The sequence below is a fragment of the Dipteris shenzhenensis genome, chromosome 9 (genome assembly GCF_047967505.1).
Source record: "Dipteris shenzhenensis isolate YYH24624 ecotype China chromosome 9, Dip_SZ_1.0, whole genome shotgun sequence".
Taxonomy (NCBI): domain Eukaryota; kingdom Viridiplantae; phylum Streptophyta; class Polypodiopsida; order Gleicheniales; family Dipteridaceae; genus Dipteris; species Dipteris shenzhenensis.
In genome coordinates, this window is record NC_141604.1 from 40,238,552 (window position 1) to 40,263,682 (window position 25,131).

At 47.0% G+C, this 25,131-nt stretch overlaps 1 protein-coding gene across 1 annotated transcript in view; it reads left to right on the forward strand.

The window, feature by feature from the left end:
• Window positions 1-2,475: 2,475 nt before the first annotated feature.
• The window catches only part of LOC147898636 (uncharacterized), an 81,612-nt gene continuing 58,956 nt past the window's right edge, over window positions 2,476-25,131 (forward strand). Inside the window, exons 1-2 of the mRNA XM_087379208.1 lie at window positions 2,476-3,169; window positions 3,377-3,553. Of these exons, the coding sequence (XP_087235334.1) occupies window positions 2,476-3,169; window positions 3,377-3,553 (871 nt within the window). The remainder of the gene's footprint in view (window positions 3,170-3,376; window positions 3,554-25,131) is intronic.

Consider the following 25,131-nt stretch of genomic DNA (forward strand, 5'->3'; position numbering starts at 1 on the left):
GGTCTTTTTGGCATATACTGAAATTTTCAGTTGATGTAATTGCAGCACATTTTTTGAGGTTGCTACTCATATAATATAATCAATCAAACATTTCACCAAAAAAAAAAGTGTGTTGAGCTGTGTGTGTAGGAGATGAGTGGTGAGTGCAGGTGTGTGGTGAGTGGGAGCCCTCAGCGATGGAGCCCTCCTCCTCTGCCTCGCCAGCCTCGTCTTCCTCCCCGTTTCTGTCCGTACAGTCACCTTCACCCTTTACCTTGCCTTCCGTACAGCTGCCGTCAGCTGTACGGCCTTCCATACTGTATCCGTGCAGCCTGCTGCCCCCGTACAACTCCTCGTATAGTTTTCATGCTCCCTACAACTCCCCGTATAGCCTTTCGTGCCTATTGTACGGCCATCCGTACAGGCTGTACGGTCAACTGCGCAGCCCCTTTCCTCCTCTTTTGTCTTCTCTGCCTCAGCGCCTCCTTCTACCTCTGCTTCTCTTACTCGTGTTTTTCTTCAGCAGAAGCATGGTGGTTTGTCTGCCTCACCTTTGATCAAACCGGCAAAGCTGGATATTTTTGATGGCCCTTGTTCTTCCCTCCAGTTGGATCTTCTTCGCCAATTGTGCTCTACCTCTATCGTAGAAGTTCCTTCAGTCAAGGGATTGGATTGGTCATTGTTTGGAATGATAGCTTCCAACACCATCTCTTCCGCCACCATCTTTTGCAAAGCCTTAGGCCGCGTTGCTATAATACTGAAAGGTTGATTGATTGTGGTGATTAATTCCAAGGTTATCTTATGCTTGAAATATTTCATTACTATTGATCGTGTGAATCCAGGGGAAGAGTAATTGATTGGGTGATGCCATCTAGCAAGCATGATCCACCATATTTTGGGCGCGTAGCGGGGATGAATAAGGCTTATGCCTAATTTTTGATATTACAAAATCTTATGTACATAATTGAATTTTGTAATATTAGTGGTTTGGCTAAGTGTATAAACTAAAGTTAGAAAAAGCTTTTTTTTAAGAAAAAGCCAGCTATTTTAGAAGGTGGATGGGCTTTTTGTAAAAGGGTGCATGGAGGAAAGCACAGGGGCTTTTGTATGATTTTTGCTTGGAAGCTTTTTGGGAAATATACATAAATACATAGGAGGTGGAAGGAGATCACCACTCCTATGGGGGGAGATTGTACCCAGCACGCTTGTTCTGTCTCTTCCGTTTGTTAGTTTTGAGAGTTTGTGCGTATTTTCGAAGAGTGTTGCTATGTTTTTCAAGGATTTGCAAGTTCCGCGAGCATTTCCTATCGCAGCTATTGGGTTGCCAATTCGAAAGAAACCTATTTTTTTCCAAGCTGCTACTTGCAAGGAGGGGCTCACAACAAAAACCAAGGGTAATGATTAGTTTAACTGGCTAGAACCCATTAATCTCTCCAATTTTGTGTTTGCAAGCACGAAAAGGCTACATAGTTTTGTGGGAAATGTGCTACAACATGTAAATTTGTTCAAAATTGCTGGCATGTGAGCTGAAATGGATCGCAACCTGGTTTTTGGCAGGTAGAGCTAATTTGAAACCAGGTTCGGGTGAAGAGGCTCTAAGAGGCTATTCACATAGGGCAGAGTTTCAAATCAAATGTTGGAAAAAAAAATCAAGGTTTTGGTTTTTTGAACACTCACGTGGAGATGATTTGCAGGTGCTTTTAATTGCAGCTGCTAGTTTTTCCAACAATCTTAGCCTTTCTCCTACTTGCAGACTAGAATTTGTACAAATGTTATGGGCTACAGCTAGTCCAAGGTAATGACGCTTGGTTTTCTCTTGTTGGGAGGAGGGGTTCGTGAAGTAGTTGGTTTTTTCAGGAAAAGCAATCATTACGGAAAAAACTTTTTGTGTGAATGCATTGATTTGAAATCGACCTTGAAGAAATTGCAAACCAAAAGCCCCACGTGAATGATAAGCGAGGGTTAGTGATAAGATTAGGTTAAGGGAGAGAAGCGAGCCAATTGTCGATGTTGTTGTTTGCCACCCTCTGCTTCACATTCACGTGAAAGCTCCCTTGTGTCTCTCCTTAGAAAAGGCCATGGCTAACCGCGACTATAGCACTACCTTTAAGCTACTACCTCTAAAGAGGCAGCAATGCTAACAAATCATAACCAAGGGTTCATGATTAGGTTAGGTTAGGTGAGAGGAAGCGAGCCAACTGTGGATGAAGTTCACCATCTTCTCCTTCACATTCACGTGGAAACTTCCTTGTGGAAAAGGCCATGTCTAAGAACCACTATAGCACTACTACCTTTAAGGTAATACCTCTAAGAAGGAAGAGTGCTAACAAATCATAACCGAGGGTTAGTGATTGGGTTGGGTTAAGTGAGAGGAAGCCAGCCAACTGTCGATGATGTTCGCCACCTTCTCCTTCCCATTCACGTGAAAACTCCCTTCGTCGAAGGCGATGGCTATGGCTATGGCGACTGCTGCCCTCCTCCTCTGAAACCATCGCCATGGCTGACCCTCCCCTCGCCTCTAGACTCCTCCTCACCCAATCCCAAGCCTCCAAACGAATCAAGCTCATCAATCAGCCCCCCCTCCATCATGCAGACTCCCCCCATGATCACTTCCCAGCCGTGAATTTCTCTTCCTCATCCCTCCGTCCCTCTCCCCCTCATCCCCCCGCCAGCGGCGCTAAGCGCCCCCGACAAGCCCGGCTCAGTAGCCATGGGGTCACCTCGGACCTCTTGCCCCTGCTCCGTGCGCGCGCTCCTGCTGCTGCAGAAGTGGGCGATGATGCTCCAGAGCTTGCAAAGCTCGAAGCTTTGCAGGAGGATTCTCAAGTGGAATGGCAATTGCTACCCTGTTTGAAAGAGGTGATTCCAACGGAGTTGAGTAGGACTGCAGCAGACAGGCTCCTGGATACTTGCCCAAAAATTGAGCCATTTCCACGAGTACGCCGATCATCTGCCCATTTTATCTCAGGTGGCACTGGCACTACCCGTGGCCATTCGGGGTCAGATAAATTCATCTCAGAAGTTGACGCAACAGGTGAAACGCTCGAAAAGGAAGACAAAGCTAAACTGAAGACACAGAAACGCTTTGCGAATAGCAGCTTGATGTTGTGGAAAAGCAGAAGAGGAAAGTTTGCTGCGCACCCCTCAGCTCAGTCAGGCCCAATCAACTATCAGTGGATGTCTTTTTTGAGTATCCTTGGTAAAGTTTGTAGTTGATGAATTCGACAATTAGGAGAGGGAGACGGGCAGGGTAGGAAGAGGGGCGAGCTTAGAGGGCTAAGTCATGTATGAAGAACCTCACGTATAGAGTCGAAGTGCATTGGAACTTCGAGCTACTTAGCGTATTCAGTAAGAAACTTGATACTCTCGAGGAATCTTTAACTTTGCTTTTGGACAGAACTACTGAGAGAGCAACCGGATTATCCAGAATTTATCTATTTGCAACCATCACGGGTGACAACTTCAGCATTTGATCCTTACGATCTTGAGATTGTTTCCCATTGTGAGATTTGTACTCCTTACTACTATACCATGAGCAGTTCAGGAGTCACTTTGTTCAGAGACATGGATGCAGGTCTGCAAATAGCCTTCTTATTAAAATTCATGTTCTTTGATATTCATTGAGTTTGCATTATTAACCACCTGCCCGGTAGGAGCTTCTGGTAATGAGATACCTCATTTGCATGGTCCCGATAGTCCCTTTGGTGATCTTCCAATCAACTTGTGCTAGCTTGCATTTATTGTTTCGTATTGAGTGAAAGGTTCACCACTTTCTTTAGAACTGTAGGATGGCCTTTTCTGCTTTCTGACCAATCGTCACTATGGGGGCGGGGGGGCATTTTCAAAGTTTCCTGCTACTTTATTAAATGTATCATAGTTGCTGCCAATAGGCATAAATTCACTCCTTTCGTGACAGCTCATCCACCGCAAAACCCCAACCGCAGCTAGAGCCGGTGCCAAAGACTCCTAGAGCACCAGTGCCCACAGCCTCTCGGGCCCACCCCCCTCCGAGCTTGGAGGAGGAGCCTCAGAGGACGCAGGTGCCTCCACTGCAGCACCCTTCCCAGGGGACAGTAGCAGACTCCACACGGCCTTCTTCTCCCCCTCCTGTGGACCCACCAGCCTCCTCTTCGCAGCCCCCTCCCGTGCCTCCCCCTCCCGCGCTGCCTTGGCTTGCTCCTTCCCCGGTGATTACCCTCACTACCCGCCCTTCCCCTCCAGCCCCCTCACCTTCCCCTCAATTAGGTGCAGCCTCTTCCTCGAGCGCCTTCCCAGGCACAGCAGCTGACCCTGCTTTTGCGATCACGGGCAAGGCAAAGGCTCCCCCGTTGACCTCTCCTCAAGGCAGCAGGTCAACGCTCTAGGAAACTAGGACTCAGCTTCCTCTTCCCACAATTCCGGGGAGCATGGTCATGTTGATGAGTCCGCGGGCCTTCGCATGCGTGCTGGGAGGCCGCTGCTGCACGAGTTCTGGCAGTTGGGACCTTGGAACTGTTTGGAGATTCAGGATTCTTACCCCATGCCCTTGGAGTTGACCATTCTGGTCCTCCAGCCCCGTAAAGGGGGCATCAGTGCGGTAGGATCGTGCACCCACCCGGTTCGGATCCTCCATTTTGCCTCCACGGGGGTGGAGAAGTGGACACTAGAGCTCTTTGACGCAATGATGGAGCACCAGATACTTCCAGCTTAGCTTCTCTCCAAGGAAGCCAGGGTTAGGCCTGGCTGTAGCAGTGATTTGCCCGCCACCACAACAGAGACGGTTCTCTCACAGCCTCACTACTAGACCCTTCAGTAGTGCGCTGACCTCTTTGGTGTAGATGTCTCCTTCATGCGGTACTGGGCACACAAGGTAGGGATCGAGACTCCGGTCCGCCGTTGGCGCACGGACATAGATTACTCTCCCTTTAAACCTTCGGTGAAGTCGTTGAAGTCAAGTTTCTTAGAGTAGGCTCCCACACACAGGCGAGCCTTGTTTACTACCACCCCTTCCCCATGAGTTTGACTGTGGTGACCTGGAATGTGCATGGCCTTCATGACCGTGCGCCCAGTCAGCCTCAGTACCTGATTCTCCCTCAGGAACTGCAGCGAGCTCTAGTAGGTGGATCAATTAACTTTCTCTTGATTCAGGAGCACATGTTTTCCGCAGCAAACATCACACGCCGTCACCGTCTTCTCCTTGGGAGGGGCCCAGAGGTTTGGTCTCCAGCAATTGGCAAGAGCGCAGGGGTCTGCATCTCAGCAACCCAAGCGGTAGCCCCATACACTTTTGCGCAGGGCGAGCTCATTCCAGAGGCCGCACAGTGTGGATGGGCCTTTAGGTGGGAGAGGCTCAGATTGGTGTCTTGAGCGTGTACGCACCCGCTTGCAGACAGCACCACCCGGCTTTCTGGCGACAGCTCACGGATTGCCTCCCAGAGGTGGACTCATGGATTGTTGGAGGGGACTTCAATAATCTTGAGTTCCTAGAGGATAAGCAGGGAGGAGCCTCTTTTGCAGAGATGCCAACAAGGGAGAGGAGTACTTGGGAGTAGTTCATCTTTGCAATCCATGGCAGGGACCCTTGGCGAGAGCCTAAGTTTTCTAGGACCCCGGGCAGCCTACACTACTCCTTCGGCCAGCGGAGGTAGGATGGACTACTGGAGCGCTTGGATAGATTCTATATTGGGGGTTGGGCTCTACTCTGCGGTGGCTCCACCGGCATTTTAGTAGGCACCACGATGTCCGACCATTCTCCAACGGTTTTGCACTTACAGTAGCCCGTTGCAGACTCCCCCAAAAAGGGGTTTGTATCTCAGATGTTCTGTTTCAGGAGGCGGACGTTCAAAAGCGGATAGCAAATCTCTGAAGACACTAACCCTAGGAGGGATGGACAGCTTGGATGGTTGAGAGGATTCAACGTAGCAGTCGGGAGCTCCAGAGTCGGCCCTCTAACGGAGAGCGGCTCTTCAAGAGCAGGAGAGAGCCCTTTGCAAAGACCTTGCATCTATCGAGAGACTCAAGGAGCAGGATCGGGGATCCCAGTGGCTTAGGAATCGCCTAGAGTGTGCACGCTTGAAGCTATAGGATTTGAAGGTTCGCAGAGCAGAGTTCTCATACCATTCTTCCCCGGCCAGGTCGGTCCAGCAGGGAGATAGGATGACCCGACAGTTCTTTCAAGCCATCGGAACACGGTCCACAGGAGCCCAACTTCAGAGGCTTTGAGACCCACATGGACACATGCGCACGGACCCGCAGGAGATCCTTGAGTTGACTACAACCTTTTGAAGCTAGCTTATTCAATCATAGGAGGTATCGCCCACCACCATTCTGGCTAGAGAGGCACAGGTCCCCTCAGTATTTTCATAGGGCCTTAACAGACGGTTAGAGGCTCCTTTCATTCATGACGAGTTGTGGGAGGCCTTTTAGCCCTTCCAGCCCAGAAGTGCCCTGGCGAGGATGGCCTAACCCCGACCTTTTTTTCGATGCTTCTGGGAGCATATCTCCACCCTTTTCAGACTAGCCTGCCAAGAGATCTTCGACTCAAGATCACTCCCACACTCCTTGAGCAGAGGCTAGATATGCCTGCTTCCGAAGGGGGGCGACAGATCAAACATTTGACAGTGGAGGCCGATCGCCCTTCTGGACACCGCTTACAAGATCTTGGCTAAGATCTTGAGTCTACATCTAAGACCCCACCTCCCATATATTATTCATGAGACACAGACCGTTTTTGTCCAACAACATAGCATCTTGGATAACATCTTCACTTTCTGGGAGCCAGTGGACTAGGCCAGGGAGGAGGAGCAACCACTCGCCATTCTTCTTGAAAATCCATCTCGCTCTTCTGAAAGACAGCAATTTCTATTTGATTCACTACGAACCTCCTTCGTAAAAGACAGCAAGCACACTTCCCCTTTTGCTCTCCCTCTCTCTCTCTCTCAACAAAGACACTAGGGCCCAGGACAACATGTCGGGCTGGACCCCCCCGAAGGTATTTTATTACTTGAAGAGAATCTGTTACAAAAGTTCAGCGTAGAGCTGTCTAATACACACACCTATTCAAAACGTGAAAAATCCCTTTATTACAAGAGCTTCAAGCTCATTTCAAAATTGGCAACATGCCAATTGTCAAAAATCTAGACTAAGTCCTTTTACATGCCACTAAGGGCCATTCTGGAGTCTTCAAAGCACTTGGTCACACGAACCGCCTCCTAGATGCTTGTTAGGCTCCCGTAGCGCTTAGGAAAAAATAACTCTTCCTAGTACCTGCAACAATTAATTAAAGCGCACCACCATGGCACCCATTAATTGTTAGTGCTTTGCATGCAAATAACACACTATGGACTAATTCTAGTCACAGTGGGCGTCCCCACTGAATACATGTGCACACCTAAACAAATATAAAAATATATATATTTATTCTCTGGTTGACCAGAGTCAACACTCTTGATTATAATTAAGGAGCTTTGACCAAGGGTCGAGGCGCCTTAATTATAGCCAAGTCTCTCCAACCGAAGTTGGCACATCTTGGTTAACCGGAGTTAACCCTCTTGGCGTATGCCAAGTCTTGTTGACTAAAGTCAACACTCTCTGACCGTAGTCAGCTCTGTAGTTCTCTGGTTAACTGCAGTTAACCCTCTTGGTAATAAACCAAGTCTTCTTGACCGAAGTCAGGTTTACTTGACTAGAGTCAAGTATCTTTGACCATAGTCAATCCCTTGACCATTAAAAGAACTCTTTGACCATAATTAACACATATAAACACTTTAATTATGATCAAATAAATGGTCAACTGTACTTTGACTTAGGATATTTACATTGTGGTGACATTCCCCTCGGCTTCTATTCAGTTGACCTCAACTGAAAAGCTTCCTTGTAAACATCCAAAAGCTGTGGATGGTCGGATAACATGTCTTCGTCCATCCACTTGGCATCTAATGCCGTATAATTCTTGAATTTTACAAGATACCTGTAAAACTCCTTACCCTGAGGGCCTTTACGTACAGTATGGTACACAATCTGCTCTGGTTGAAGGACCTCCTCCAACTCATCCACTTCTGGTGGATCCTCAATATTGGTTCTGTAGGCTTTGGTCCCTGGAATTTCTTTAGAAGACTCACATGGAATGCATTGTGAATCCTCCAATGCTCTGGCAATGCTAATCTGTATGCAACCTCATTTATTCTTTCTGTAACCTTGAAAGGGCCATAGTAACTTTGCATACACTTTCTGTTTGCCTTTAAACTTGCGGAGCCTAGCTTTTTCAAACTTCAAAAGTACCCAATCCCCTTCCTTGAGATTTAACTGTCTCCTATGCTTATCTGCAGCTCTTTTATGTTTCTCTTGAGACCTTTCAATTGCTGTCCGGACTTGGCTGTAAGCTGTCTGGAGGTCTCTCACAAACTGATCAATTGCAAATATTTCATCTTTGGTCCTCAATATAGGTGGCAAAATCACCTTCCCATATATGACCTCAAAAGGGGCTTTCCCTGTAGAGCTATGTACTGTATTATTGTAAGCAAACTCTACCAACGGTAGGTACTTTTCCCAGTCTGAACTTTAGTCACCCACGTAGCATTTTAGCATATCCAAAACTGTAGAATTTGCTACTTCACTTTGACCATCTGTCTGGGGATGGAAAGAAGAAGAAAAATTCAGATTCGTCCCCATGTTATCAAATAAAGCTCTCCAGAATAGACTGGTCATTTTGGGATCTCAATCACTAACAATGGACTTAGGCATACCATGATGTTTAAAAATCTGTACCATGAAAAGCTTAGCCATATGATATGCCTTTATGGTTTTGCGAACCGGAATGAAATGAGCTTGCTTGCTGAATCTATCAATGATAGTCCAAATCCCATCATTCCCTGACTTTGATCTTGGCAAATCAAAAATAAAGTCCATTGTAATACTTTCCCATGGTGCCTGAGGCACGGGAAGAGGCATAAGTAGGCCAAGTGCCTTCCGTCTATCATACTTCACTTTCTGACACGTAAGGCATTCAGTAACAAACTGATGTATATTTTTCCGCATCCCTGGCCAAAAGAAATACCTCTCTAGTGCTAGAGTTGTTGCTGTAATTCCTCTATGTTCAGCATAGGGAGGTGCATGGCATTCCTCCAAAATCTTTTTCCTCATCTCCTGGGTGATGCATAGGCAATCATTTTTCATTAGATACCCATCTTTCAGGGAATAGTGACTGGTGGATTGCCCCTCTTGCATTTGCTGTAAAATTTCACCAAAATCTGCATCACGAGCAAATTGCTCCCTCATGCCTTCCAGGTCCTGATGATAAGCAATAGTCACATTATTGACCTGGGGTCTTCGGGACAAGGCATCTGCCACTCTGTTCCGAATTCCTGGGGTATGGACAATCTGAAAATGATACATTGACAGCATGTTTGCCCATTTCATATGCTTCTCGGAAAGCTTGGTCTAAGTCAAAAAGTACCTCAGACTTTGGTGATCTGTCTTAACAGTAAAATCTGCACCCAAAAGATAGTGCTTCCATGTATGGATGGCATGAATTACAGCCAATAACTCTTTCTCATAGATTCCTAGATATCTCTCTGCATCCCGAAGTCTCGTGCTTTCATAGGCCACTACATGACCATTTTGATGCAATGCAACCCCAACACATTCTCCACAAGCATCGCAATCAACATCAAAAGATTGATAAAGATCCGGGACTACAAGAATAGGCTCTGTAGTCAATTTCTCCTTGAGTGTATTGAATGCTTTCTTCTGTGATATTCCCCATGTGAAGGCTGCATTTTTCTTAGTAAGGTCATGTAATGGAGCTGCGATATCAGCAAAATGTCTGATAAACCTTCTGTAGTAAGAACACAGGCCTAGGAAACTTCGACCTTCATGCACAGTTTTCAGCTCTGGCCATTCCTGAATGGCACAGATCTTTGCTGGATCCATTTGTATCCCATTCTTGGATATTATATGCCCCAGATAATGGATTTCTTCCAAGAAGAATTCACTTTTCTTGCTGTTTGCGTAGAGCTGATGATTTCTCAGCTCTTGAAACACTATAGCAAGATGTTCCCTGTGCTCTTCTTCTGTCTTAGAAAAGACTAAGATATCATCAAAGAAAGTACCCGTGAAATGCCTATACTTTCGGAAGATGTGGTCCATCATTCTATTGAATGTGGCCGGAGCATTTGTCAACCCAAAAGGCATCACTAAGTATTCATACAACCCGAATGTAGTGCGGAATGCTGTGTGTACATCCTGAGGCTGTATCCTCACTTGGTGATAGCCACTCTTTAAGTCTATCCTGCTGAAAACTGAAGCTCCATTTAACTGATCCAGCACATCATCAATGCGCAGAATAGGGAATCTATTCTTGATGGTCATTTTGTTCGGTGCGCGATAATCGATGCACATACGGAATGAACCATCTTTCTTCTGTACTAGCAGTACAGGGGAACAAAAAGGAGACGAGTTGGGCTGAATCAACCCTTTGGACAGCAAGTCCTGTACCTGAGCCATAATCTCCTCTCTCTGAGTCGCGCTGACGCTATAAGGTGGTCTGTTTGGTGGCTCACTACCAGGCATTAACTCTATCTGATGATCTTTTGGTCTCTCTGGGGGTAACTCCCCTGGCAGAGCATCGGAAAAACAGTCTTTAAAGTTTACAAGAAACTGAAACTTATCTTTGTCTGCATCATTCATTTCAGCATGCATATCATTCTCTTTTTCTTTTACAAAAACCATGTACGCAGAAATTGCAGACTTTATTGCTTTACCACATGTAACATCAGATACAATGGGGATAGTCTCCCCTTTATTCTTGGCAATTAAACGCTGATTTTTCCCCCTATGCACAAACTCCAGCACTCTTTCAGGAAGAGTTAACTTCACTGCCTTGCGATGAAACCAAGGCATTCCCAAGACTACATCGTGATGTTTCAGTGGAGAAATGAAATAGTCTTCTTGATCCACATAACTCTGAACATGAAGACGGAGCTTCCCTATCAAGGGAGTGACTGGCACAGGATTCCCACAGAACATCTGATCGGCATCCAAAGCCCTGCCCAACTCCTCCGTCTTTATTCCCAGCCTCAGGGCTAGATCCTCTGATATGAAATTATCAGTAGCCCCTGGATCAAATAAAATTAGCGCTTGCTGGTCTCTGATTTTGCCCCATGATAGCAGCAATTCTCATTCTTCTGGGTTTGAAACATGACCCAGTATGTCAGGAATTCCCCCCGCCATTGGCTTTTGCGGTCCTCGTGGCTTCTCTGCCTCTTTTCCCTTCGAAGTTGAAGGCTTTTCTGGGCACTGGGCAGCCACATGCCCCTCTTTGCCACACTTGAAGCATTTCCCATCTCTACGGAATTCAGCTATCTGTTCAGGGGTGAATAGAGATTTGCCTTTATAAACCTTTGAAAACTGAGTATCCCTCGGCTTCTAAGGCTGAAACCCTTTCTTTTCAACCTTGGGGTACTCTTTCTTTTCTGATTTTGGAAAATCAGTTTTCTTTCTATCAGTACGTCCTGCATGCAAGGATAGCACTATAGATGGATCTTGTAACGGCACAAGACTAGCTACTGAAGCTGAATGCATAATGTCTTGAATGTTCTTTGCCCCCAAAGCATTCACTACTGCCTGAATTCTTGGAGTGAGACCTGCTCTGTACTTTCTCATTTGGGTCCCTTTGGAGATCTTTTTGAAAGGTGCAACTTGCAAATAAGCATCCCAAAACTTTTGGTTGTACACATCCACTGTATCTCCTGCATCCATATGCAAACTGTCCCAATCTTGAAGAACATGGTCTCTAAACTGTTTAGGCATAAACTGATGGTAGAAGGCTTTCTTGAAGTCCTTCCACTTTCTTGGGGCTGACCCATTTGTGGTCTGTGCACTCCACCATGCACTAGCTGTTGCTGTCAAGTGCAAACTGACCATTCTTAACTTGGAAAATTTTGAAAACTTTTCTATGCCGAATGCAGCTTCAAACTGCCTGATGAACTACAATGCTTTGTCTGTATGACCATACTGTCCATTGTAGGTCATAAACTTGACAGATTTACCTCCCTCTTTGAATTCCTTAGTCTCTCTGGAAGACTTTCTCTTCCTAGACTTCTTATGTTTCCTTTTCTTTCTGGATGGTTTATCTGATAAAGAAGAAGAAGATACAGAAGTCGAACTTGAGGTAGACGGTGATGGACTAGGAGATCGGTGATGATGCCTCGATCTCTTCCTGCTATGAGACCGTCCCCTATGAGATCTCTCTTTCTCAGGCTGTACACGAGAGTGTGCCTTTGGCATTGGCACGTCATATGCTCTATTAGGCATAGCTTCTGCTTGAAACAAATGCTGAGCCCCTGGATCTTTTCTGAGATTTTCCATCTCTTGCATACGAGCACGTACCATCTGTTCAAATTCTTGTTGAGTTTGCTGCACACTTCTCTGTCTTGGATGTACATCCCTATCTTGTGAATCCCACTGGATAGGTGATTGATCCATATTCTGAGATCTGCAAATTTTCACACACCGTGTAGGTAACTGATGCACAACTACCTTTGCTTTTCCGACAGAAAAAAAAATACCTCAACAAGAGGTGTCTTGCATTCACAACTGGTGCCAGTAATTGGGCTATCAGTTCAAAGCATAAACCCACAAAATTGCTAAAGCATCAACAATTGTATTGCCCTTTTTCTGGCTACTGCAAAAAGCACTCAGAAGCATCTGATTCATCTTCCCAGTGTACAAAGGCATGCATTTTCTTTTTCTGCAAATCTCTGATTTCTCTGCTTTTCTGCTGCTTTTCTGACAGTAGAAGTCTGACAGGCAGGTGAAATTTGCTAGCAGAAACAGTGTTTGCAACTGTCCCTTTTTTTTTTTTTTTTTGAAAGAATAGTAACCAGATGGAGTAACTGGCTAGTTACTCTAACCAGACTGACTAGTTCTGGTCTGGTTAGTCTGCATCTAGACTAACTGGATTGGTCACAGTCTAGTTACAGTGACCAGACTGGTCTGGTTGGGTCAACTAACTGGACCTCTAACCAGTCCACTAACCAAGGTTAGGCTAGATAAACCCAGGGTCTGCCACATCAGCTACCTGATCTGGCTGCCACATGTACTGCCACGTCAGCACCCCTCAGGCCTACATGCCACGTTAGCAACTTGTCAAGACCTCTGCCATGTGGGCGCCACGTCAGCTCGCATGTGTGGCCGCCACGTCACCTGTGTGCCACGTGTGAGCACCACGTCAGCTTTGTGCACACCTGCCACGTCAGCAGGTGCCTAAGGTTCCAAACCTTGACTGTCAATTGGTCGACGTCACGCGTCGAGCCTTCTGGAGACCATCCATCGTCGCGGGACCTTCTGCATGCATCTAAACATCTTGGGCATCCGCAAGCACCCCGTCACCTGATGTAAACACGTGCGTAAGGGCGGTGTTCCTTTACGCCACTTAGACTCCTGGCGTTGGCTCTCCGTCTTGCCTTTCTTTCATTTCTTTCAGCAACGAAGGACAAAAGCACCCGTTCAGCACAAGCGCCTCTCAAGCATAGCTTTGAGCGTCAATTTGGCGATGCAAACCTCCACCCGTGCACGCCCGTCTGCGACCTTTTGCATTTGACATTGGTCGCTCATCCGTTAGCATCTCGTCGTTGATGACCTTCCCTCTAAGCCTATTCTCCGTTAGGCATTCTTTCGTTGTTGCGTTGGAGATCCCAGACCTACCAATTAATTCCTCTCCTTGGCTAGAATCGTCACAGCCTTAAAAGGCTATGAGCCTGGGCTCTGATACCAATGAAAATCCATCTTGCTCTTCTGAAAGACAGCAATTTCTCTACGAACCTCCTTCGTAAAAGACAGCAAGCATACTTCCCCTTTTGCTCTCCCTCTCTCTCTCTCTCAACAGAGACACTAGGGCCCAGGACAACATGTCGGGCTGGACCCCCCCCAAGGTATTTTATTACTTGAAGAGAATCTGTTACAAAAGTTCAGCGTAGAGCTGTCTGATACACACACCTATTCAAAACGTGAAAAATCCCTTTATTACAAGAGCTTCAAGCTCATTTCAAAATTGGCAACATGCCAATTGTCAAAAATCTAGACTAAGTCCTTTTACATGCCACTAAGGGCCATTCTGGAGTCTTCAAAGCACTTGGTCACACGAACCGCCTCCTAGATGCTTGTTAGGCTCCCGTAGCGCTTAGGAAAAAATAACTCTTCCTAGTACCTGCAACAATTAATTAAAGCGCACCACCATGGCACCCATTAATTGTTAGCGCTTTGCATGCAAATAACACACTGTGGACTAATTCTAGTCACGGTGGGCGTCCCCACTGAATACATGTGAACACCTAAACAAATATAAAAATATATATATTTATTCTCTGGTTGACCGGAGTCAACACTCTTGATTATAATTAAGGAGCTTTGATCAAGGGTCGAGGCGCCTTAATTATAGCCAAGTCTCTCCAACCAAAGTTGGCACATCTTGGTTAACCGGAGTTAACCCTCTTGGCGTATGCCAAGTCTTGTTGACCGAAGTCAACACTCTCTGACCGTAGTCAGCTCTATAGTTCTCTGGTTAACCGCAGTTAACCCTCTTGGTAATAAACCAAGTCTTCTTGACCGAAGTCAGGTTTACTTGACTAGAGTCAAGTATCTTTGACCATAGTCAATCCCTTGACCATTAAAAGAACTCTTTGACCATAATTAACACATATAAAACACTTTAATTATGATCAAATAAATGGTCAACTGTACTTTGACTTAGGATATTTACATTGTGGTGACACTTCTTCTCGATTTCGAGAAGGCATATGACAGGGTGGAGTGGTCCTTCTTGGAGGGGACCATGCAAAGGCTCAGTTTCTCAGAGAGATGGATCAGAGGGGTATCAGCTCTCTATGCGGGCAGCTCGAGCCAGATGATTATTGGGGGCCACACAGGCAAGGCCTTCCCTCTCTCCCGCTCAGTGAGGCAAGGCTGCCCGCTGGCCCTTATCTTTTCCTTTTCACCACAGAGACATTAGGTTACTTCCTGTGCTCCCAAACTCTTGGTATCACAAGGATGCGGCTTCCGATTAGGCGGGAGGAGGAGCTCCTTGACTCCGAGTTCCCAGATGACATAGCGCTCTATGTGGATGGCTCTGCGGCTAGCCTAGAGAGTGTCAAAGGGGCCTTAGCCATTTATTGCGCGGCTTCTGAAGCTCGCATAAATTGGACCGAATCCATTGGTTTCTTCACAGGCTCGGAGGACACTGAGGAGGTCCGAGATTGGGGTGCTGATTTTGGCTTTCGTATCCCGAGAGGAGAGACGGCACGTTACCTGGGCTGCCAGGTAGTAATTGACATTTCGGCAAAGCAACAATTCAACTTGGTCCTAGAGAGTGTCAAGCGGAAGCTCTCCATGTGAAGAGGGGATCTTGGAGGAATCCCAAGGGAGCTCTCCACATCCTACTACTCCTTGTGAGAGCAATGCAAGCCCACATAGTCCAAGGTGTCATTCAAATGGCTTCCAGAGTTGTAGCAATGTGAATCCTCAAGAGAAGAAAGAGGAGGAGGAAGAAAAGAGAGAGGGAAGAGAGGGGAAGGAGAGAGAGAAAGAAGGGAAGGGGAGGGGGAGAGGAAAAGTAAGAGAGACTAATCAAAAGGAGTGATTTCTCTGCCAAACTCTCGCTTGCGGGTTGTGCACTAGTGGTGAACCAGGTACTCCTAACCATAGCCTGGTACATCGCCTCGTGTTGGTGTTTTCATCGAGGCTGCATGGAGCAGCTACGTTGCCTAGTACAGAACTTCCTCTGGTCGGGATCGGATGGCACGCGCAACACTAGAGCCAAGGTGGCCTGGCAAACAATGATCTTGCCACAGACATAAGGGGGACTTGGCATTATTGACCCAGAGATGCAGAGCAGAGCTCTCTTTGGCAAGCTGGCTGTGAGAGGCCTTACCCCGGGGGTGGAACCCTGGAAGCTACTACTCCGGTGGGGGCTTCTTGGGAACACGCCTCGCACTGGGCGACAATGGAAGCAATCCTACAGGTGGATCTTCTCCAAGGCTCTGCTAACAAGGAAGGGCTAGGCTCCGCTAACAAGGAAGGGCTCTCCATTGATGCGGAGTCTCTACAAAGTGTGTTAGAGATTGGCAGGAGGACTCATACGGGCTAGGCCGTCTTGCAAAGAGGAGTTTGAGAGGCAACCTCTCGTTTGGCACCTAGACGTCAGAGACCTAGAGGGGCGCATGCTAGGGCAGCAGACCCATATCGGATGGGCACAATGGGATAGGGGAATGGCCAGATCCTTTGGGTCATAGAGACGACTTCCTAGAGAGATAGAGGCCCGCGACACACCCTCTCCTACCTCTGAGGAGCAGGTATTAGGATGCAGGAGATTGAGGAGGCGATCTTGGACTCCAGGTGGGAGGGACTACGAAGCCCTTGGACCCCCCATTGCTAGTCAAGACAGTTCTCACGGACAGGGGTACCACTTCGGATACGCTTTTTTCTGGAGTCTCTTGGTTCCCCTCAGTCTCGTTTCTATCAGGTGGGACCGGGAGGCTCATTGCAGGACGAGTCGGAGAGGGAGGAGGAGACAGAGGTGAGCCTAGAGGACCTAGAGTGGCAGAGGGTCAGGATTGTGGGTTGCTTGGGCATAACTTGGTACATTGATCCGTCCATCGTCTTATCGACCCCAAAAGGAGCGGTATGGCGCCTTTGAATTTGGGAGGGCAAACCCTTATGTGACATTTAGTGGGACCCACGGTAGTGGTTTTGGCTTGCTTGCATAGGGCACTTGGACCGGATAGAGGAGGTCTCCTTCTCGTATACCACTCACATTGGGTGTCATTTACAGCTGGAGACAACACGATGGTCCCCTTCGAGGGAGTGCCACTGGCTAGAGCAAGATGTCCCGAGAGAGGTCATAGGCCAATTTCCGCCTCTGGACGAGGTTGCGCCCACGAAAGATCTCTTACTTCTTCTTGTTGTTGGTGCATGGGGGTCTGCCCATCGGCCCTTGGCTAGAGCAGATACCGATTGATGGTAGATGCACTGGTTGTGGGATGGACTTTTGGAGACCATCCCGCACTATCTTTGGGGCTGCCTCGTTGCACAGCGGATTTGGTTGGCAGTCCTCAGGATTGTTGCTAGCATGCAAAGGATGAGCAAGAATTTCACATGGGGGATGGTGGCTTGGCTCACGGGGGGAGGCCACGCCTTTGCGATCAACCCTATCATGCCGGCTTATAGGATACATGGACAGCAAGATTCCCGGATTGAGATCCATGACGCAGTTCAGTCCACCCGCTCACGCCCATCAGCTCTCCCGGAGGATGGTGTTTGGGAGACCATCTCTAGCATCACTACTTGGAACGTATGGGTGGCTAGATGCAGCAGGGTGATGGGGGGCCAGTCAATCCCTCCGACGCTACTCTAGTAGCCATCTGGCAGGATATTATATTCACATTGTGCGCCATTTGGGAGCGCAGTACTCCAATGTGACTATCGAGATGCGAGAGCGCTTCTACCAGACATGGCCAGCAAGAGTTTTCTACACCCTTTTCACGAGGGGTATTCGTTGGGCATATAGACCACTAGCATGGTTACTAGCTCCTGTTTCGGAGTCTCTATAGGCGATGAGCCGTAAGATCTGGACACAGATGATTGTTCTTGTAGCTGGCAACCAGTTCTTTTCTCTCTTTTCTTTGTTTTCATCAACAGCTCCTATTGGAAGTTGGTTGTATGGTTTTTAAAACCATTAATAGAATTTACTTCTTGAAAAAAAAAAATCAAGTTAGATGAGGTACCTAGATTCAGGGTCATTGTTGACGACCCTAACATATCCAATGACCATATTATGATTAAGCGCTCGGATGGTTTCTTTTTTCGATAGAGAGTCGAAATTGCGGGCAGACAAGATGAGTGCAAGATCTATAGAGCCTATGGGCACTTTGTTAGGGATTTCCCTAGAAAGAATAAGAGGCCTAAAAAGCCTTCTGATATAGCTCCTCCTCGACCTCCTCAGAGTGCCCCTATCCACGGCAGAGTATTGGTACAGCTCTACCACAATAGGGTGTTGGTATAGATCCTCGATAGAGTGCTCCTCTCGCATTGATCTCAAACTCTACACGACCAACACCTGTGGCACTTCTGATCCTTCGACGAGCACCGAGATTTGTCCACCGACCTTCGTCATCGCCAAATCAAATGACCATTGTTCTGGAGGCCACTTCCTTATAGACCATAGACATTCCTGTCTTGGTGGGTGGTCAATTGAGTCTTCTGATCGTGTTCATGTTGGGACCTCCCTTGCTACTTATCCTGCACTCTAGTGGCTATCGCTCACGAGGTTTCCAGTCTTCAATCCTTCCAGTGATACATAAGGCTTCGCCTTACCTCAGATTCTTGCTCCATATACTATTTCGATTGCGGCTCCAGATGATGCTCAGTTTGCAACTCCCTCACCTACCCCTATCCCAAATTTTTGGGGTCATGGTTCTTATGAGCAAGCTCATCCCCCATCCACTTCGTCCCTTCTAGATAAAGGGAAGGGGTTGGCACCTACTTTCTCTCCAGTTTCTCTCTCTCCAGTTTTGCCTACAGGCAATGTTTGCCTCTAGGTCGGGAAGGCGTTCCATTCTACTTCCTCTTGTCAATGAGGATTGTTAGTTGGAACATACAGGGCCTTGGTGGTATACCTCATCGCCGTTGCAGGCAGCTTATCTATACTTATCTCTGTCCAAGTGTTACAGGGGGATCCATTGATATTCTTTTCCTTTAGGAACACAAGCTAGATGTCAAAGGTTGTTCAAGTCAGGTAAATTGCTTTCAGGTCACACATTTTGATCAACTGCCCTTGGTACTATAGGGGGGGGCATACATTTCAGTTTCAGATTCCATTCTTACTCTAGTGGTTGGTCATGGTATCATTATCCCTTCTAGAGCTTAGTGGATCGTTCTTTTGATTGGGGGACATAAGATTGGTTTTCTTAACCTTTACGTCCCTAATCGAGGGGATCGTGTCCTTCTATGGAAGGAACTTCCTTCTTGGACTCCCATTGCAGATTCTTGGGTCACAGGGAGTGGCTAGCTTCAACATGGTGCAGTTTCAGTTTCCTTTCGATAAGAAAGGGGGTAGAGAAGGAGGTATTCATTGTTGGAGAGAGTGGCTTGGGATACCTTCTTATCTTAGTTCAGTGGCAGAGATGTTTGGTTTGATGATGCTTTTCACACTCGGTCACAGTCTCTCTAGTTTTCATGGTCGAATAGGAGATCTCTGATGCCCATTCATACACACATTGACAGATTTTATATTGACAAGTGGGCTTTGAGGTGGTTCTATTTGCATTGCTCCTGGGATCCCTACTTCAGACCACTTTTCAGTGGTGTTGATGATTTTCGAGCCCCATAGGAGAGGTCACTCTGCCAGTCTTAGGATTCTAGATGCCTTGTATGTAGAGGAGGATCTCACCAAGGTGGCCTTACGGATTTGCGTTTCCCGTATGCAAGGTACAATGTCATCCCCTTCTCTTGTGGCAAAATCCCTATCTGACATTAGTGACTTATAATCATTCCGTTGCTAATGCCAGAAAACAAGAGATACTCATACAAGAACTTGGCTTTTGCTGACAGTTGGCAGCCCTTGAGAGGGAAGAGTAGAAATGGCCTACAGATGCTTGGATTCAGGAGCGTCTTGCTGCAGCAAGGGCTCTTCACCATAGTCATTGGAGATCAGAGAGTGGAGTATGCTTTTCATGCATGAGAATCCTTTCGGATTCATGGGGGCAATAGAGTCAACAAACACTTTTTTGTAGCTCATGGCCTAAGACACAGCAGAGAGTGTGTCATGTAGCTTGTTGACTCAAAGGGGGTTTTGCAGACTAGATGCCGTCATGCACATAGCCATTGATTTTTATGCATCACTTCTTGCAGCAGATCCTAACATGCCGGTCATAGATGAGGCCAGGGTGCAGAGATGGCAGCACATCCACTACTGGTGGTGAAAGAGGATATGAGGATCTTGATGCGCCTTTCACCAATATGGAACTTAAGATTGCTTTACTTGCTCTTCATAAGGGCAAGTGCCCGGGTTTAGATGAGTTGTTTCTCGTATTCTTCATTGTCCATTGGGATGAGATTGGGGATCATATTACCTCAGCGTTGCAGGTGGTTTGGGACTCTAGTACTATGCCTAGATCACTTACAGAGGGTCTCATTCATCTCATCCCAAAAGGGGGTTGCAAAAGTTTGGTGTCACTGTGGAGACCTATTACTCTTTTGGGCACCTTGTATAAAATTCTAGCAAAGGCAATGAACTTGCGAATGCAGCCCTATCTTTTGGACCACATCCATGACATGGAGACAGTTTTGTGCATGGAAGGAGCATTTTTTATAATATCTTCTCTTTTTGGGAGGCTTCGGATTGGGCTAACAAATTGGACAGAAATTAGCTTCTAGATTTTGACAAAGCTTATGACAGAGTGGATTGGAATTTCCTAGAGGGCGCCCTTCAATGTTTTGGATTTTCTGATGTTTGGATTGGACGGGTTTCCTCTTTGTATAGATCAGCCCACAGCCAAGTACTTATGAGAGGATTTAGGGGAGAGATTTCAGATTTCCAGATTATCCATCAGGAATGCCCTCTCGTCCCTTTTCTCTTTCACTTTGCGGCTGAAGCTATGAGCATTTTTCAGATGCCTCTCCTCAGATGCTCATTTTGTTCAAGGAAGCCTTGGATTTGTTTTGTATTGCAGCTGGTGCCCACATTAATTGGAACAAATCCAATGGTTTTTATATCAGCGACGATGAGGATCTTCATCGTGATCGAATTGGCCTCTTTGTCACGTAAGTTTTTCTTCTAAAGACGAGTTGCAGCAACTCAAAAAACATGTAGAGCTTGAAAATTCTACTTCTCTTCATGCCTGGGTTTTTGAATCCCATCCCTCCAGGCTACAGGCCAAGGATTGGATGCTAGTTGCATTACTTGGAGACCTTGCAGCCCATCTCACCGATGTTCGCTTATTGGGATGTGGGTTCTTCCAGGTGGTTTTCGACACTACAGAGTCTGCGGCCACAATGCAGAAAGCTAACCCTTTGATGCGAGGCATCTTCATCTCACAGTTCCGGTTGGCCTTTGACCCTATTGAGGAGGATAACGAAATTTTTTCCTTTTTGTCAAGTTTCCTAGCTTGCCTCAGGTTTATCATCGTCTCCTTCCTTCCATTGGTGCTGCATTTGGTCTGGTTGCAGAGACCTCCCCCCCTCCCCGGCATGCCCTCTTCGGCAACAAAGGCAGTCAAGTCTGATGGGGTGTGTAGAGTTAGGGTCTTAGTCATGGACCCTAATATCACGAATGACCATATCATGCTTCAGCATCTGGATGGCTCCTTCTTTCGCCAAAGACTTGAGATCACAGGAAAGAAGGACCAGTGTAGGATATGAAGAGCCCTTGGGCACTTTGCCAAGGATTGCCCAAGGAAAAAGAAAAGACCCAAAAGGTCATCTAGTGCAGCTCGTTGTCGTACCACTCCTTTGGCACCTACACCTTTGACACGCGCTACTAGACCTTTGACAACGTGTCCAAGGCCTTCACTTCCAGCACATCCAGGACATTTGGCATCATCCCCTCGTCCAGGACCTTCGCCCCTAGCACCTCCAGGATCCTCAGTGCGGCCTCCACCGCTTGTCCCCTGTTGGGTACCAGTGAGGGTTGTCGCTCCTACTCTTGGATGCCCCTGGTGCCATGGACCTTGCTATGTTGCAAGCACGGTACATCCCTGTCATAGTTTCATGTGCTGATGTGGTCGCCCTGTCCCCTATTGTAGAGCAGGAGGGGCCACCCCACACCTGAGGGACCGACATAGGTGCCCCTTCTTCCCTTGTGGATAGAGTCAGATATGTCACTCATGCTCATGCTCCTTCCCCTAGCCTTCCACCAGAGCAGCCCCCTCCCTCTTCTCTTCGTGCTATCTCTTTTGAGAGAGGTAAGGGGGTTATCTCTTCCACACCATAGAGTACAGGGATTCTTCGCACTCCAGCGCCAAAAATGATTCATAGGAACTCTTTTGCAACACTGGCAGAGATGGCAGAGTTTGATCTAGAGGAGGGGTTTGTACCCTCCACTTCAGGGGAGGCAATTATTTTTGTTCCTATTGACAAAGCTTCCCCCTTTGTAGGTGTGGGGTCCTTTCCCCAGTTGATGCTCCTCCACTTGACAGGGGGAGTTTTTCTCAGGAGAGGGTTATCTCCGCCACCAGGTCGGGTAAGGTATTCACCCGACTTCCTCTTGTTGATGAGGATTGTTAGCTAGAAGGTTCAGGGCCTAGGTGTTGTGCCACATTGCCGCCGTAGGCAGCTGATTTGGAACTAGCTTCATCCAAGTGTTACTGCAGGTCCCATCGACATACTTTTTCTTAAGGAACACAAACTGGATGCCAGAGATTGTGCCAAGTCAGGCAGGTTTCTTTCAGGACACACACTTTGGTCACCTACCTTGGGAACTAGAGGAGGTACTTGCACTTCTATATCTTCTTCTATGCTTCTCTTGGTGGTTGGACAAGGGCTTATTTCTCCCTCTAGGGCCCAATGGATTATTCTTTTGATTGGTGGGCAGGAAATTGGATTTCTAAACCTATATGCCCCCAACATCCGAGGGGATTGTGTCCTTATATAGAAGCAACTTCTCTCCTAGACCTCCATTGCAGAGTCATGGATTATTGGAGGTGATTTCAACATGGTTGTTTTTGCCTTCAGACAAAAAAGGAGGCAGAGAAGGTGGCATTCACTCTTTGGACAGAGAAAGTTGGGATGCCTTCTTGTTTCAATTTTGTGGCAGAGATGTTTGGTTTGATGATGCTTTTCACACTTTGTCACAGTCACTTCCATTTTTATGGTCAAACAGGAGGGTGCGGATGCCTATCCATGCATGGATTGATAGATTTTATGTCGATGATTGGGCTCTGGATAGAGGTAGGTCAATATACATTAGCACTGGGGTGTCCACTTCAGACCACTTTCCAGTTGTTTTGATGGGTCAGAGCCTCATTCGAGAGGCCACTCTACCAATATCAAGATTCCAGATGCCTTTTATGCAAAGGAGAGCGTCATCGAGGCCATTTTGCAAATTTGGGTTTCTCACATACAAGGTGTACAGTCGTCCCCATCACATGTGGCTGCTGATATTAGCGACTATCATCACACAATTCCTCATACCAGAAGAGGTGAGATTCTTAGGTGAGAGGTTTGTATTCGCTAGCAATTGGTAGCTCTTCAGAGGGAAGAGCAGAAAAGGCCGACAAGTGCTTGGGCTACAGCAAGGGCTCATCAGCAAACATTGTTAGATCAGAGAGTAGAGTAGTCATTCTGGACTCAGATCGGAGGTAGAGTCAATAAGCACTTCTTCCCTACTCTTGGCCCCAAACATAGCAGAGAAAGTGTTTCACAGCTTATTGACTTAGACGGGGTTCTACAAACAGATCCTGATACCGTCATGCATATTGCTACATATTTTTATGCCTCCCTTCTCACAATAGATCCTGACACATAGGCCATAGATGATGCTAGGGATAATATTTGGCAATGTATACCTATGTTGGTGAAACCAGAAATGAGGGTCTTACTTGATGCACCTTTCACCAACATAGAGTTCAGAGCTGCTCTTACATCCCTTCACAAGGGCAAATGTCTAGGTTCAGATGGACTTACCCCCTCTTTTTTCATTGTTTTTTGGGGATCACATCACCTCAGCCGTGCAGGGTGTTTGGAACTCGGGTGAGATGCATGAATCACTTACAGAGGGTCTTATTCATCTTATTCCAAAAGGGGGTTGCAGAAACTTAGTGTCTAAATGGAGACCCATCACTCTACTAGGCACTCTCTATAAGATTTTGGCGAAAGCAATCAGCCTACGTCTACAGCCCATACTTCTAGATCTCATTCATGATTTGTAGACGGGCTTTGTATATGGCAGGAGCATGTTTGATAACATCTTCTCATTTGGGAGGCTTTTGAGTGGGCCATGCACAGTGGCCAAAGGCTGGCCATTCTACTTCTAGACTTTGAGAAAGCCTATGACAAGATAGATTGGGGCTTTCTGGAGGGAACCCTTCTTCATTTTAGGTTTCCTCTCTTTATAAATCAGCCCACATCCAGGTACGTATTGGAGGAGTCAGGGGAGACAATTTTCGAATCTCTAGATCAGTCCATCAAGGATGCCCTTTAGCCCCCTTTCTTTTCTTGTTTGTGGGCTGAAGCTATGAGTATCTACATTAGATCTCAAGTTGATATTGTTGGGCCGAGGCTTCCACTGAGACAGAAAGATGAGCTATTGGACATTGAGCTGGCAGATGACATGGCTATTTTTTTGGATGCCACGCCACAGACACTAACTTCTTTCAAGACAGCTTTGGATTTGTTTTGCATGGCAGCAAGGGCACATGTAAATTGTCACAAATCCAATGGCTTTCGGATCAGCGTGATGAGGACACTCCGGACTAGGGAGCTAATATTGGTTTCACTTGGATCCAGAGGGGTGTCTATGTCAGGTATTTGGGATGCCAGGTAGGTGTGGGTATCTCTTCTACACAACGGTTTTCTCTTGTGTTGGAGAGCATAAGGAGGAAACTCCTTTTTTGGAGTTTGGCCAAACTAGACCTTGCATCTAGGGTCGTGGTGGTCAACCAAGTGTTATTGGCCACTGCTTGGTTTGTTTGTTCTTGCTGGTGCCGCTCCAAGGATAGTATCTTGCAGCTCGAGACCAGTAAGGAACTTTTTTGGAGTGGACCAGAAGGCTCTGCAAATGCCATAGCCAAGGTGGCTTGGGAGACCCTGATTCTCCTCACTGGGGAACTATTGACCCAGACTTGCAGTGCAGGGCATTGCCCTGTAAGATGGTGGTAAGAGGATCGATGCCTGGACACGAGCCATGGAAGGATTTTTTTATACACAGCATACAATCCTGTACACCCACCTCGGGAGGAGATTGGATGGACAGCACTAGATGGATATTTACTTCATCCGAGCTCAGATCCCCTTCTTTCCCTCTTATGGCTACCATTTGAAAAGCTTGGGACAGCTTCAGAGGTGCACTTCGGAGTTTTCCCCCCTCCTCTCGCCAAGAAATCGACAAGCAGCCCATCATGTGGAATGAAAGCATACTTGATGAGCATGGCAGACCACTAGGCACTTCGCATTATTAGTAGTGGT